Genomic DNA, 15,135 nt, shown 5'->3' with positions numbered 1-15,135 from the left:
GGTCCTCTGACTGGGAAAATGTCTTTCCACAATTAGAGCAGTGGTATGTCTTCTTCTCGAGTGTATTTGTATATATTGTTTCATGCTCTTTCAGGTACCTTAACCGGGTAAATGTCTTTCCACACTGGGAGCAGTGGTAGGTCTTATCTCCTCCTGTGTGCACTCTCTCATGCTGTTTCAGGTTCACTAACCCACTAAAGCTCTTTCCACAGTGGGAACAGTGGTAAGACCTTTCTCCTGTATGTATTCTCTCATGTGTTTTCAGGCTCGCCAACCAGGTAAAATGTATTCCACATTGGGAGCAGTAATAAGGCTTCTCTCCTGTGTGTATTCTATTATGTATTTTCAGGGACCCTAACTCTGTAAATCTCTTTCCACACAGGGAGCATTGGTAGGGCTTTTCTTGTGTGTGTGTCCTTTCATGTGTTTTTAGGCTCCCTGACCACCTAAAACCCTCTCCACAGTGGGAACAGTGGTAAGGCATCTCTCCCGTGTGTATTCTCTCATGCGTTGTCAGGGTGCCTAACGACCTAAAGCTCTTTCCACAATGGGAACAATGGTAAGGCTTCTCCCCTCTGTGTATTCTATTGTGCTGTTTCAGGTTCTCTAAACGGGTAAACCTCTTTCCACACTGAGAGCAGTGGAAAGGCTTTTCTCCTGTGTGTGTCCTCTCATGCACTCTTAGGTTCTGTAACTTAGTAAAACTCTTTCCACAGAGGGAACAGTGGTATAGTCCTGTTGGTTTGGATGTCTCTGGTTCTGGTTCCCCTGATGGACGCTTCTTTGGGTCTGGTTCCCTTGAAGGACCCGTCTCTGGGTCTGGTTCTCCTGAAGGACTCTTCCCGCTGTCAGAATCTGGTCTCCCTCCTGCCAAAGAAAAACAGAGTATTTAGTTAAACAGAAAGACCTGAATGAAACTTCAAAATGATAAAAAGTGGAAAAAGTACCCAATTGTGATACTTGAGTAAAACTATAGAAAGTTACTCAAGTAAAAGTGAAAGTCACCCAGTAAAATACTACTTAAAAAAGTCTAAAAGTATTTGGTTCTAAATATACTTAACTATCAAAAGTGAAAGTATATATCACTTCCTTATATTACGCAAAGCAGATGGCACCATTTTCTTTTTTTTCAAATGTACAGATAGCCAGGGGCTATATAAATTATGCATTTGTGTTTAGTGAGTCCGCCCGATCAGAGGTAGTAGGGATGACCACGTGTTCTCTTGATAAGTGCGTGAATTGGACCATTTTCCTGTCCCCCAATTTTTGTGTGTCAGGGAAAATGTATGGAGTAAAAAGTACATAATTTTCTTTAGGAATGTAGTGACTTAAAAGTCTTCCGATACAGCTGGTGCTCTCATGCATTTTTCAGTGTTATTTGCCTCGAAGCAAGCATAGAAGTAGTTTAGCTCATCCGGTAGGCTCGTGTCACTGGACAGCTCTCGGCTGTGCTTCTCTTTGTAGTCTGTAATGGTTTGCAAGCCCTGCCACATCCGACTAGTGTTGGAGCCGGTGTTGTACGACTCGACCTTAGTCCAGTATTGACGCTTTGCCTGTTTGATGGTTCGTCGGAGGGCATAGCGGGATTTCTTATAAGCTTCCGGGTTAGAGTCCCGCTCCTTGAAAGCGGCAGCTCTAGCCTTTAGCTCAGTGAGGATGTTGCCTGTAATCCATGGCTTCTGGTTGGGGTATGTACGTACAGTCACTGTGGTGATGACGTCCTCAATGCACGTATTGATAAAGCCAGTGACTGATGTGGTGTACTCCTCAATGCCATGGGAAGAATCCCGTAACATATTCCAGTCTGTGCTAGCAAAACAGTCCTGTAGCTTAGCACCTGCTTCATCTGACCACTTCTTTATAGACCGAGTCACTGGTGCTTCCCTCTTAAATTTTTGTTTGTAAGCAGGAATCAGGAGGATAGAACTATGGTCAGATTTGCCAAATGGAGGGTGAGGGAGAGCTTTGTATGCGTCTCTGTGTGTGGAGTAAAGGTGGTCCAGAGTTTTTTTCCGTCTGGTTGCACATTAAACACGCTGACAGAAATTTGGTAAAACTGATTTAAGTTTCCCTGCATTAAAGTCCCCGGCTACTAGGAGCACCGCCTCTGGGTGAGCGTTTTCTTGTTTGCTTATGGCAGAATACAGCTCATTCAATGAGGTCTTAGTTCCAGCCTCTGACTGTGGTGGTATGTAAACAGCTACAAAGAATATAGACAAACTCTCTCGGTAGATAGTGTGGTCTACAGCTTATCATGAGAAACTCTACTTCAGGCGAGCAATAGCTCGAGACTTCCTTAGATATCGTGCACCAGCTGTTGTTTACAAATCTACATAGTCCGCCGCCCCTTGTCTTACCAGAGGCCGCTATTCTATCCTGCTGAAAAAGCTTAAAACCCGCCAGCTGTATGTTGATAGTGTCATCGTTCCGCCACAACTCTGTGAAGCATAAGATGTTACAGTTTTTAATGTCCTGTTGGTAGTTTAATCTTCCCAATAACTCGTCCATTTTATTGTCCAAAGATTGCATGTTTGTGAGCAGAATTGAGGGGAGTGTTTTTTTTCTTCAATCGCCTCCGACTCCTCAGAAGGCAGCCCGCCCTCCGGCCTCTCTTTCTCCGCCTCCTCTTTACGCAGATCCTAGGGGTCGGGGCCTGTTCCCGAGGGAGCCTCCGCCTCGTCAGAGTGGTGAAAGAAGAAAAAGGATTCTGCTAGTCTAAAGTCCTGATGTCTAGAAGTTATTTTCGGTCATAAGAGACGGTAGCGGCAACATTATGTACAAAAATAAGTTACATACAACGCCGATAAACAAACAAAAAAACTATCGGTTGGGGGCGTCTGCCTTCTGCTCCATCTTACAATCACGGCGCAATTAGAGAACATTACCAACCCCTTCGCTCCGTATTTTCCGCTGGCTGCTCCACCACCACAGAAAGTACTGAGCTAGGCTGAAACACCTGCATTTTGGAGCTGCCTTACTCAAGAAAGCAAAAAAGTTTGTATGCGGCTTTATTAATGCATTATTTATTAATTCATATTTTTTTTACATTGTTTTCAAACTGATGTGACACATATTAATGCCAAAATAACATGCAAAACAGGCAACCACAAAAACAACAAAAAACATATATATATATCTATCTATATAGATAAATATATTTAATACCACATTAAATCATACTCAAAAAAGGTTTACAGCTAATATAAATATTAGCTAAACAGGTGGGAATTCCTGTAACCTTTTTTTGAGTATGATTTAATGTGGTATTAAACAAATCCCCAAATTCTCAGGTCAAAAACATAAGTCAGAACACAGAGTCTATTCTCTCATGTGTTTTCAAGTCCTCTGACTGGGAAAATGTCTTTCCACAATGAGAGCAGTGGTATGTCTTCTCCTCCTGTGTATTTGTATGAGTTCTTTCATGCTCTTTCAGGTTACATAACCGGGTAAAATCTTATTCCACACTGAGAACAGTGGAAGATCTTTTCTCCTATGTTTACTCTCAATGTTTTCAAGATCCCTAACAAGGTAAAAGTCTTTCCACATTGGGAGCAGTGGTCAGGTGTGTCCTCTCATGTGATGTAAGGTCCTGTAATCGTGAAAATCTCTTTCCTCACTGGGAGAATTGGTAAGGCTTTTATCCTGTGTGTATTCCTTTATGCCTTTTCAGGCTCGCTAAATGGGTAAAACTCTTTCCACAGAGGGAACACTTAAAAGGCTTTTCTCCCGTGTGTGTCCTCTCATGCTCTTTTAGATTGCCTAAAGTGGTCAAACTCTTTCCACACAGTGAGCAGTGGTGAGGCTTTTCTCCTGTATGTATTCTCTTATGTATTTTCAGGGTCTCTAAATGAGAAAAATATTTGCCACACTGGGAGCAGTAGTAAGGCTTCTCTCCTGTGTGCATTCTCTCATGTGTTTTCAGGCTCCCTATCTGGGTAAAACTCTTGCCACACAGGGAACAGTGGTAAGGCTTCTCTCCTGAGTGTATTTTCTCGTGCTTTTTAAGATTGCCTAACATGGTAAACTTCTTTCCACATAGGGAGCAGGGGTAAGGCTTCTCTCCTGTATGGATTCTCTCATGTATTTTCAGGCTTCCTAACTGAGTAAAACTCTTTCCACACTGGGAGCATTGGTAGGTCTTCCTCCCTGCTGTATGTAGTTCTTCATGCCTATTCAGGGCCCTTAACCAGGTAAAACTCTTTCCACACTGGGAGCATTGAAAAGGCTTTTCTCCTGTGTGCATCGTCTCATGCTGTTTTAGGTTCCAGAACCGGGTAAAACTCTTTCCACAGTGGGAGCAGTGGTGTGGTCTCGCTGGTTTGGACGTCTCTGGGTCTGGCTCCCCTGAAGGACTCTTCCTGCTGTCAGAGTGAGAGTCTGGTCCCTCTCCTGCCAAAGACAGAGTATTTAGTGAAACTGAGAACCTGAATGAAACCACCACATGATAAAACTGTCTTCCTATGAGGTTTAATCCAGAATAGATCCCTCAATAACAAATAAAGAGTGGCTGTTGTGATTTATAGGCCAATAAAAACACTATTAAACTTCATGGTTGTTATGCATGTATTAGACCTAATGGGTAAATAGACTAGTCAGTATAGGATACATGTATTAGACCTAATGGATAAATATACTAGTCAGTATAGGATACATGTATTAGACCTAATGGATAAATAGACTAGTCAGTATAGGATACATGTATTAGACCTAATGGATAGACTAGTCAGTATAGGATACATGTATTAGACCTAATGGGTAAATAGACTAGTCAGTATAGGATACATGTATAAGACCTAATGGGTATATATGTAAACTAAACTAAATTATATTGAGGAACTGTGTTATTGTGTACCACTATCTCTACTATATTGAGGGGCTGTGTTATTGTGTACCACTATCTCTACTATATTGAGGGGCTGTGTTATTGTGTACCACTATCTCTACTATATTGAGGGGCTGTGTTATTGTGTACCACTATCTCTACTATATTGAGGGGCTGTGTTATTGTGTACCACTATCTCTACTATATTGAGGGGCTGTGTTATTGTGTACCACTATCTCTACTATATTGAGGGGCTGTGTTATTGTGTACCACTATCTCTACTATATTGAGGGGCTGTGTTATTGTGTACCACTATCTCTACTATATTGAGGGGCTGTGTTATTGTGTTCCACCATCTCTATTATATTGAGGGGCTGTGTTATTGTGTACCACTATCTCTATTATATTGAGGGGCTGTGTTATTGTGTACCACCATCTCTATTTGCAGTAATTCATAGTCCATTATATTGTGAAAGGTTTGGATCATTGAGTCATTTTATATCATTAATTCATATTATTTTAATCTACTCATATTTCAACATTGGAGCCTTATTCTACTCTAATGTATTATCTACCATGGAGCCTTATTATATTATAATGTATTAGCTACCATGGAGCCTTATTCTATTATAATGTATTAGCTACCATGGCACCTTATTCTAATGTATTAGCTACCATGGAGCCTTATTCTAATGTATTATCTACCATGGAGCCTTATTATATTATAATGTATTAGCTACCATGGAGCCTTATTCTATTCTAATGTATTAGCTACCATGGCACCTTATTCTAATGTATTAGCTACCATGGAGCCTTATTCTAATGTATTAGCTACCATGGAGCCTTATTCTAATGTATTAGCTACCATGGAGCCTTATTCTATTCTAATGTATTAGCTACCATGGAGCCTTATTCTATTATAATGTATTAGCTACCATGGTGCCTTATTCTAATGTATTAGCTACCATGGTGCCTTATTCTATTATAATGTATTAGCTACCATGGAGCCTTATTCTATTATAATGTATTAGCTACCATGGAGCCTTATTCTATTATAATGTATTAGCTACCATGGAGCCGTATTATATTATAATGTATTAGCTACCATGGAGCCTTATTCTATTCTAATGTATTAGCTACCATGGAGCCTTATTCTATTATAATGTATTAGCTACCATGGAGCCTTATTCTATTCTAATGTATTAGCTACCATGGAGCCTTATTCTATTATAATGTATTAGCTACCATGGAGCCTTATTCTAATGTATTAGCTACCATGGAGCCTTATTCTATTCTAATGTATTAGCTACCATGGAGCCTTATTCTATTCTAATGTATTAGCTACCATGGAGCCTTATTCTATTCTAATGTATTAGCTACCATGGAGCCTTATTCTATTATAATGTATTAGCTACCATGGAGCCTTATTCTAATGTATTAGCTACCATGGAGCCTTATTCTATTATAATGTATTAGCTACCATGGAGCCTTATTCTATTATAATGTATTAGCTACCATGGAGCCTTATTCTAATGTATTAGCTACCATGGAGCCTTATTCTATTATAATGTATTAGCTACCATGCAGCCTTATTCTATTCTAATGTATTAGCTACCATGGAGCCTTATTCTATTATAATGTATTAGCTACCATGGAGCCTTATTCTATTCTAATGTATTAGCTACCATGGAGCCTTATTCTATTATAATGTATTAGCTACCATGGAGCCTTATTCTAATGTATTAGCTACCATGGAGCCTTATTCTAATGTATTAGCTACCATGGAGCCTTATTCTATTCTAATGTATTAGCTACCATGGAGCCTTATTCTATTATAATGTATTAGCTACCATGGAGCCTTATTCTAATGTATTAGCTACCATGGAGCCTTATTCTAATGTATTAGCTACCATGGAGCCTTATTCTAATGTATTAGCTACCATGGAGCCTTATTCTAATGTATTAGCTACCATGGAGCCTTATTCTAATGTATTAGCTACCATGGAGCCTTATTCTATTATAATGTATTAGCTACCATGGAGCCTTATTCTATTATAATGTATTAGCTACCATGGTGACTTATTCTATTATAATGTATTAGCTACCATGGAGCCTTATTCTATTATAATGTATTAGCTACCATGGTGCCTTATTATAATGTATTAGCTACCATGGAGCCTGATTCTAATGTATTAGCTACCATGGAGCCTTATTATATTATAATGTACTACAGTGAATAAAGCCGAGCCTCAGACTCCTCTTCCCCATAACGCTGTGCATCTACATGACGGTAGCCATGTTAACGCTCCATCAGCATTACAAGGGTAATATTTTAATTATTTATGTAACTGAATGTCTAGAATCAGAACAATATTCAACATTCTAAATAGGATGGCCCAACTGTGTTACATTGATATAGCGCTTTTAGGTTTCAGCCTAATGAATATGTTCCGTTTAATCTGATGTCTCAGGTTCAGCCTAATGAATATGTTCCCTTTAATCTGATATCTCAGGTTCAGCCTAATGAATATGTTCCCTTTAATCTGATGTCTCAGGTTCAGCCTAATGAATACGTTCCCTTTAATCTGATGTCTCAGGTTCAGCCTAATGAATACGTTCCCTTTAATCTGATGTCTCAGGTTCAGCCTAATGAATACGTTCCCTTTAATCTGATGTCTCAGGTTCAGTCTAATGAATACGTTCCCTTTAATCTGATGTCTCAGGTTCAGCCTAATGAATATGTTCCCTTTAATATGTCTCAGGTTCAGCCTAATGAATACGTTCCCTTTAATCTGATGTCTCAGGTTCAGCCTAATGAATACGTTCCCTTTAATCTGATGTCTCAGGTTCAGTCTAATGAATACGTTCCCTTTAATCTGATGTCTCAGGTTCAGCCTAATGAATACGTTCCCTTTAATATGTCCCAGGTTCAGCTTATGAATATGTTCCCTTTAATCTGATGTCTCAGGTTCAGCCTAATGAATATGTTCCCTTTAATCTGATGTCTCAGGTTCAGCCTAATGAATATGTTCCCTTTAATCTGATGTCTCAGGTTCAGCCTAATGAATACGTTCCCTTTAATCTGATGTCTCAGGTTCAGCCTAATGAATACGTTCCCTTTAATCTGATGTCTCAGGTTCAGCCTAATGAATACGTTCCCTTTAATCTGATGTCTCAGGTTCAGTCTAATGAATACGTTCCCTTTAATCTGATGTCTCAGGTTCAGCCTAATGAATATGTTCCCTTTAATATGTCTCAGGTTCAGCCTAATGAATACGTTCCCTTTAATCTGATGTCTCAGGTTCAGCCTAATGAATACGTTCCCTTTAATCTGATGTCTCAGGTTCAGCCTAATGAATATGTTCCCTTTAATATGTCTCAGGTTCAGCCTAATGAATACGTTCCCTTTAATATGTCCCAGGTTCAGCCTAATGAATACGTTCCCTTTAATATGTCTCAGGTTCAGCCTAATGAATACGTTCCCTTTAATCTGATGTCTCAGGTTCAGCCTAATGAATACGTTCCCTTTAATCTGATGTCTCAGGTTCAGCCTAATGAATACGTTCCCTTTAATCTGATGTCTCAGGTTCAGCCTAATGAATATGTTCCCTTTAATCTGATGTCTCAGGTTCAGCCTAATGAATACGTTCCCTTTAATCTGATGTCTCAGGTTCAGCTTAATGCATATGTTCCCTTTAATATGTCTCAGGTTCAGCCTAATGAATACGTTCCCTTTAATATGTCCCAGGTTCAGCCTAATGAATACGTTCCCTTTAATATGTCTCAGGTTCAGCCTAATGAATACGTTCCCTTTAATCTGATGTCTCAGGTTCAGCCTAATGAATACGTTCCCTTTAATCTGATGTCTCAGGTTCAGCCTAATGAATACGTTCCCTTTAATCTGATGTCTCAGGTTCAGCCTAATGAATATGTTCCCTTTAATATGTCCCAGGTTCAGCCTAATGAATACGTTCCCTTTAATCTGATGTCTCAGGTTCAGCCTAATGAATATGTTCCCTTTAATATGTCCCAGGTTCAGCCTAATGAATACGTTCCCTTTAATATGTCTCAGGTTCAGCCTAATGAATACGTTCCCTTTAATCTGATGTCTCAGGTTCAGCCTAATGAATACGTTCCCTTTAATATGTCTCAGGTTCAGCTTAATGAATATGTTCCCTTTAATATGTCTCAGGTTCAGCCTAATGAATATGTTCCCTTTAATCTGATGTCTCAGGTTCAGCCTAATGAATATGTTCCCTTTAATCTGATGTCTCAGGTTCAGCCTATTGAATATGTTCCCTTTAATCTGATGTCTCAGGTTCAGCCTAATGAATATGTTCCCTTTAATCTGATGTCTCAGGTTCATCTTAATGAATATGTTCCCTTTAATTTGGCACGTTGCACACCTCAGGCGAGCAATACCTTGAGACTTCTTTAATATTAGACATCGCGCACCAGCTGTTATTGACAAATAGACACCTCCCACCCGTCCACCCGTCGTCCTACCGGACGTAACTGCTCTGTCCTACCAGACGTAACTGCTCTGTCCTACCAGACGTAACTGCTCTGTCCTACCAGACGTAACTGCTCTGTCCTACCAGACGTAACTGCTCTGTCCTACCAGACGTAACTGCTCTGTCCTACCAGACGTAACTGCTCTGTCCTACCAGACGTAACTGCTCTGTCCTACCAGACGTAACTGCTCTGTCCTACCAGACGTAACTGCTCTGTCCTACCGATGCACAGTAAACCCAACCAGCTCTATATCATCCATGTTGTTGTTCAGCGATGACTCGGTGAAACATAATATTACAGTTTTTAATGTCCCCTTGGTAGGATATACGTGCCTTTTGTTTTCCAACAACGTCGGCCAATAGAACAGTTGGTAGTGGAGGTTTACTCACTCGGCCCGACCTCCGTCTCCTTTTTTATCCGTCTTTTTTTTAACGCAAATGACGGGGATTTGGGCTTGTTCTCGAGAAAGCAGTATATCTTAGGGCTTATCTGTAGGCCTGGTCGGGTATCTGCAGTATATCCTTAGGGCTTATCTTTAGGCCTGGTCGGGTATCTGCAGTATTTCTTAGGGCTTATCTTTAGGCCTGGTCGGGTATCTGCAGTATATCTTAGGGCTTATCTTTAGGCCTGGTCGGGTATCTGCAGTATTTCTTAGGGCTTATCTTTAGGCCTGGTCGGGTATCTGCAGTATTTCTTAGGGCTTATCTTTAGGCCTGGTCGGGTATCTGCAGTATATCTTAGGGCTTATCTTTAGGCCTGGTCGGGTATCTGCAGTATTTCTTAGGGCTTATCTTTAGGCCTGGTCGGGTATCTGCAGTATTTCTTAGGGCTTATCTTTAGGCCTGGTCGGGTATCTGCAGTATTTCTTAGGGCTTATCTTTAGGCCTGGTCGGGTATCTGCAGTATTTCTTAGGGCTTATCTTTAGGCCTGGTGGGGTATCTGCAGTATATCCTTATTGTGTCATCATCTACCATTGTGTCATCATCTACCATTGTGTCATCATCCACCGTTGTGTCATCATCCACCGTTGTGTCATCATCTACCGTTGTGTCATCATCTACCATTGTGTCATCATCTACCATTGTGTCATCATCTACCATTGTGTCATCATCTACCATTGTGTCATCATCTACCATTGTGTCATCATCTACCATTGTGTCATCATCTACCATTGTGTCATCATCTACCATTGTGTCATCATCTACCGTTGTGTCACTGAGTTGTCATAATGCTTCAGCAAATGTACATTATCCCAGGGGACGTTGGCAGACTAAATATAAGTAACCTAATTTATGTCCCTCTAACCAGTGGTGTAAAGTACTTAAGTAAAGAATACTTCAAAGTACTACTTAAGTACTTTTTGGGGGCATCTGTACTTTACTATTTATTTTTGGGGCAAATTTGACTTTTACTTCATTTACATTCCTGAAGAAAATAATGTGCTTTTTACATCATACATTTCCCCTCACACCCAAAAGTACTCGTTACATTTTGAACGCTTAGCAGGCCAGGAAAGTGCTCCAATTCACACCCTTATCAAGAGAACACGTGGGCATCCCTACTGCCTATGATCTGGAGGACTCACTAAACACATGCTTCGTTTGTAAATGATGTCCGAGTGTCGGAGTGTGCCCCTGCCTATCTGTACAATTGTAAAACAAGAAAATTATGCCGTCTGGTTTGCTTAATACTTTTACTGTTGATAGTTACGTATATTTTAGCAATTCCATTTACTTTTGATACTTAAGTATTTTTAGAACCAAGTAGTATTTTACTGGCTAATAATGCTTGATAATGTATGTGATATTAACAGAGAGGTATATTTTCTTGGTGATTTAAATATTGACTTCAACACTTCGATATCAACAAGCTGCCCACTCGAGAAAAAGCCTCAAACTGTAACCAGTGCCTGCAACCTGGTTCAGGTTATCAGTAACCCTGAATTGTAAACTGTCATGGTCAAAACATGTTGATACAACAGTAGCTAAGATGGGGAGAAGTCTGTCCATAATAAAGCACTGCTCTGCCTTCTTAACAACACACTTAACAAGGCAGGTCCTACAGGCTCTAGTTTTGTCGCACCTGGACGACTGTTCAGTCGTGTGGTCAGGTGCCAGAAAGAGGGACTTAGGAAAATTTAAATTGGCTCAGAACAGGGCGGCACAGCTGGCCCTTGGATGTACACGGAGAGCTAACATTAATGATATGCATGTCAATCTCTCCTGGCTAAAAGTGGAGGAGAGATTGACTTCATCACTACTTGTTTTTGTAAGAAGTGTTGACAAGCTGAATGTACCGAGCTGTCTGTCTGAACTACTGGCACACAGCTCAGACACCCATGCCCACCCCACAAGCCATGCCACCAGAGGTCTCTTTAAAATCCCCAAGTACAGAACAGACTATGGGAGGCACACAGTACTACATAGAGCCATGACTACATGGAACTCTATTCCAAATCATGTAACTGATGCAAGTACAATTGAATCAGATTTGGGTAAGAAACCTGATAAAAATACACCTTATGGAACAGTGGGGACTGCGAAGAGACACATAGACACATGCATACACATGATAAGACGCACACTCTACACACCTACACATGGACTATGTATTGTAGATATGTGGTGGTAGAGTAGTAGCCTGATGGAACACACTTAATGTGTTGTGAAAAGCGTTATGAAATGTAATGTCATGTAATATATTTTAAATCATATATAGCTGCCTTAATGTTGCTGGACCCCAGGAAGAGTAGCTGCTGCCTTGGCAGGAACTAATGGGGATCCATAATAAACCCCAGCAAGAGTAGCTGCTGCCTTGGCAGGAACTAATGGGGATCCATAATAAACCCCAGGAAGAGTAGCTGCTGCCTTGACAGGAACTAATGGGGATCCATAATAAACCCCAGGAAGAGTAGCTGCTGCCTTGGCAGGAACTAATGGGGATCCATAATAAACCCCAGGAAGAGTAGCTGATGCCTTGGCAGGAACTAATGGGGATCCATAATAAACCCCAGGAAGAGTAGCTGCTGCCTTGGCAGGAACTAATGGGGATCCATAATAAACCCCAGGAAGAGTAGCTGCTGCCTTGGCAGGAACTAATGGGGGTCCATAATAAACCCCAGGAAGAGTAGCTGCTGTAACGCACAACCTAAAAGGGATCCTCAATAAATACAAATGGAACTACCTCCATGTTTTGAGGATATGGTGTTCATTTACAATTATATTGTTTACAAACAATGGAGTAAAACAAGCTTATATTTTGGGTTCTGATGGAGTACAACAGTTGAACTAAGTTCAGTGGACATTTATAAGTTATATTCTCCCAGAATCAACGGCGAGGCCAAGAGTCATATATTAAAACGATACATTAACTCAACAAGGGCAGTTTGTGACCCTGCTTTTAAGACGGTACTCACTGGTGTTAATCAGATCTTCAGTCTCCTCTTCCTCTTCCAAAACGTCCTCCTCCTCTTTTCTTAAGATAGCCTCCTCTTCCACTACAAAGGGTTCTTTCTCTTCTTTCACTATAACATCCTCCTCCTCTTCTTCTTCTTCTTTCAATGTTACATCCTCCTCTTCCTCCCTTTTCATTCTGAAAGCTTCTACCTCCTCTTCATCCACTGTGACAGCCTCTATCCCCTCTTCATCTTTCACTCTAAAAGGTTCTTTCTCGTCTTTCACTGTAACGTTCTTCTCTTCTTTAAACGTGATACTGATAGCCTCCTCTTCCTCCTCTTTCATTCTGAAAGCTTCTTCCTCTCCTTTTACTGTAATATCCTCCGCTTCTTCTTTCACGACAATGTTCAGTCCCAGAGCTTCTTTCTCCGTCCAGCAGATCCCCTCTTGTTTAGCTGGAGGAGAGTAGAATAGTGAGCTCATGGTCGGGGATGTTAGCTAGTTAGCATTAACGACTAGCCTGGTTCTAAGCTAATTTAGCAATCCAGCTAGCTACTAACTTAACGCATATATTTAATTAAATGGGGAAACTAGCTATACGAAATAAGTATGTTTAAAACACAGGGACCAATATAGTCTAAAGAGCTAATACGTTTCGGCTATATTGGCTAACAAGCTACGGAGGTGGCTGACAAGCTATTGTTGAAGAAACTTCCCGTCCCGTCCACTAGATTATACGTCACGCTGGTAGCAACGCCTGAAAGACGCACATCGCCGTCTGCGGACTGGAGTGGGGGAGTTGATTGATTAGTGCAGATTTGTAATGAGTATACAAGCAACACATATTTTACTTCTGCTACACACAGTGGTGTTAAGTACTTAGGTAAAAAAAATACTTGAAAGTTCTACTTAAGTTGTTTTTTGGGGTCTGTACTTTACTATTCTTATTTTTGACAACTTTTACTTTTACTTCAGTACATTCCTAAAGAAAATTATGTACGTTTTATTCCATACATTTTCCCTGACACCCAAAAGTACTAGTTACATTTTTAAATGCTTAGCAGGACAGGAAAATTGACTAATTTACACACTTATCAAGAGAACATCCCTGGTCATCCCTATTGCCTCATCTGGCAGACTCACTAAACACAAATGCTTTGTTTGTAAATTATGTCTTAGTGTTTAAGTGTGCCCCTGCATGAAATCATGCCGTCTGGTTTGCTTAATATAAGGAATGTGAAATGATTTATACTTAAGAATATTTTATCAATAACATGTACTTTTTGATCCTTAAGTATATTTAAAACCAAATACTTTTTAGACTTTTACTTGAGTACCTTTCTATTAAAGTATCTTTACTTAAGTATGATACTTGGATACTTTTCCCACCACTGATTACACATCTGCAATTTTTTATATATATATTTTTACATCATATTCGGGTGTAACCTAAAACATTATCCCAGTTTGATATGCTTCCTGTGTATTCATTCCCATATCAGCAAAATAAAACGTCATGTTTTGGTCACAGAGAAACAATCACATGGTTAGCTAGTTGGCTGCAGTAGGTTCTACCATTTCATAATGTAATGACTAGTTAACAAAATACGTGTTTGTTGTGAAAGCAAAATAAGTGTCTCTTGTCTGGCTCCGCTCTGGTTGATGACTGCTAGCTAGTCTTTTAGCTCCTCTGGTTGATGACTGCTAGCTAGTATTTTAGCTCCCTGTGGTTGATGACTGCTAGCTAGCTTGCCTTTTTGCTCCCTCTCGTTGATGACTGCTAGCTGGTCTTTTAGCTCCCTCTGGTTGATGACTGCTAGCTAGCTTGCCTTTTACCTCCCTCTGGTTGATAACTGCTAGCTAGTCTTTTAGCGCCCTCTTGGTTGATGACTGCTAGCTAGTCTTTTAGCTCCTCTGGTTGATGACTGCTAGCTAGCTTGCCTTTTAGCTCCCTCTGGTTGATGACTGCTAGCTAGTCTTTTAGCTCCCTCTTGGTTGATGACTGCTAGCTAGTCTTTTAGCTCCTCTGGTTGATGACTGCTAGCTAGCCTTTTAGCTCCGCACTGGTTGATGACTGCTAGCTAGTCTTTTAGCTCCTCTGGTTGATGACTGCTAGCTAGCTTGCCTTTTTGCTCCCTCTGGTTGATGACTACAAGCTAGTCTTTTAGCTCCCTCTGGTTGATGACTGCTAGCTAGTCTTTTAGCTCCCTCTGGTTGATAACTGCTAGCTAGTATTTTAGCTCCCTCTGGTTGATGACTGCTAGCTAGCTTGCCTTTTAGCTCCCTCTGGTTGATGACTGCTAGCTAGTATTTTAGCTCCCTCTGGTTGATGACTGCTAGCTAGCTTGCCTTTTAGCTCCCTCTGGTTGATGACTGCTAGCTAGTATTTTAGCTCCCTGTGG

The 15,135-nt window shown here is 40.6% G+C and overlaps 1 protein-coding gene across 1 annotated transcript; it reads right to left on the bottom strand.

The window, feature by feature from the left end:
- Positions 1–3,219: 3,219 nt before the first annotated feature.
- LOC129848756 (zinc finger protein 70-like) lies at positions 3,220–13,524 on the bottom strand. Its single transcript, XM_055915858.1, has 2 exons — positions 12,754–13,524; positions 3,220–4,389 (listed from the first exon to the last, which is right to left on the bottom strand). The coding sequence occupies exons 1-2, from the start codon at positions 13,214–13,216 to the stop codon at positions 3,638–3,640; spliced, it is 1,215 nt and encodes a 404-aa protein (XP_055771833.1). The 5' UTR covers positions 13,217–13,524; the 3' UTR covers positions 3,220–3,637.
- Between the last annotated feature and the right edge of the window lie 1,611 nt (positions 13,525–15,135).

This window comes from Salvelinus fontinalis, unplaced genomic scaffold (assembly GCF_029448725.1).
Source record: "Salvelinus fontinalis isolate EN_2023a unplaced genomic scaffold, ASM2944872v1 scaffold_1158, whole genome shotgun sequence".
NCBI lineage: Eukaryota > Metazoa > Chordata > Actinopteri > Salmoniformes > Salmonidae > Salvelinus > Salvelinus fontinalis.
The sequence above is the reverse complement of the archived record's forward strand: the minus strand, read 5'-3'. Positions and strand labels throughout refer to the sequence as shown.

What these genes read in the sequence shown, in the direction of transcription:
- LOC129848756 (XM_055915858.1), bottom strand. Translation starts at nt 13,216, where the DNA reads ATGAGCTCACTATTCTACTCTCCTCCAGCTAAACAAGAGGGGATCTGC. An exon ending in TGAAGATCTGATTAACACCA is followed by an intron (nt 4,390 to 12,753) that starts GTGAGTACCGTC and finishes TGTCTTTGGCAG; the next exon opens with GAGAGGGACCAGACTCTCAC.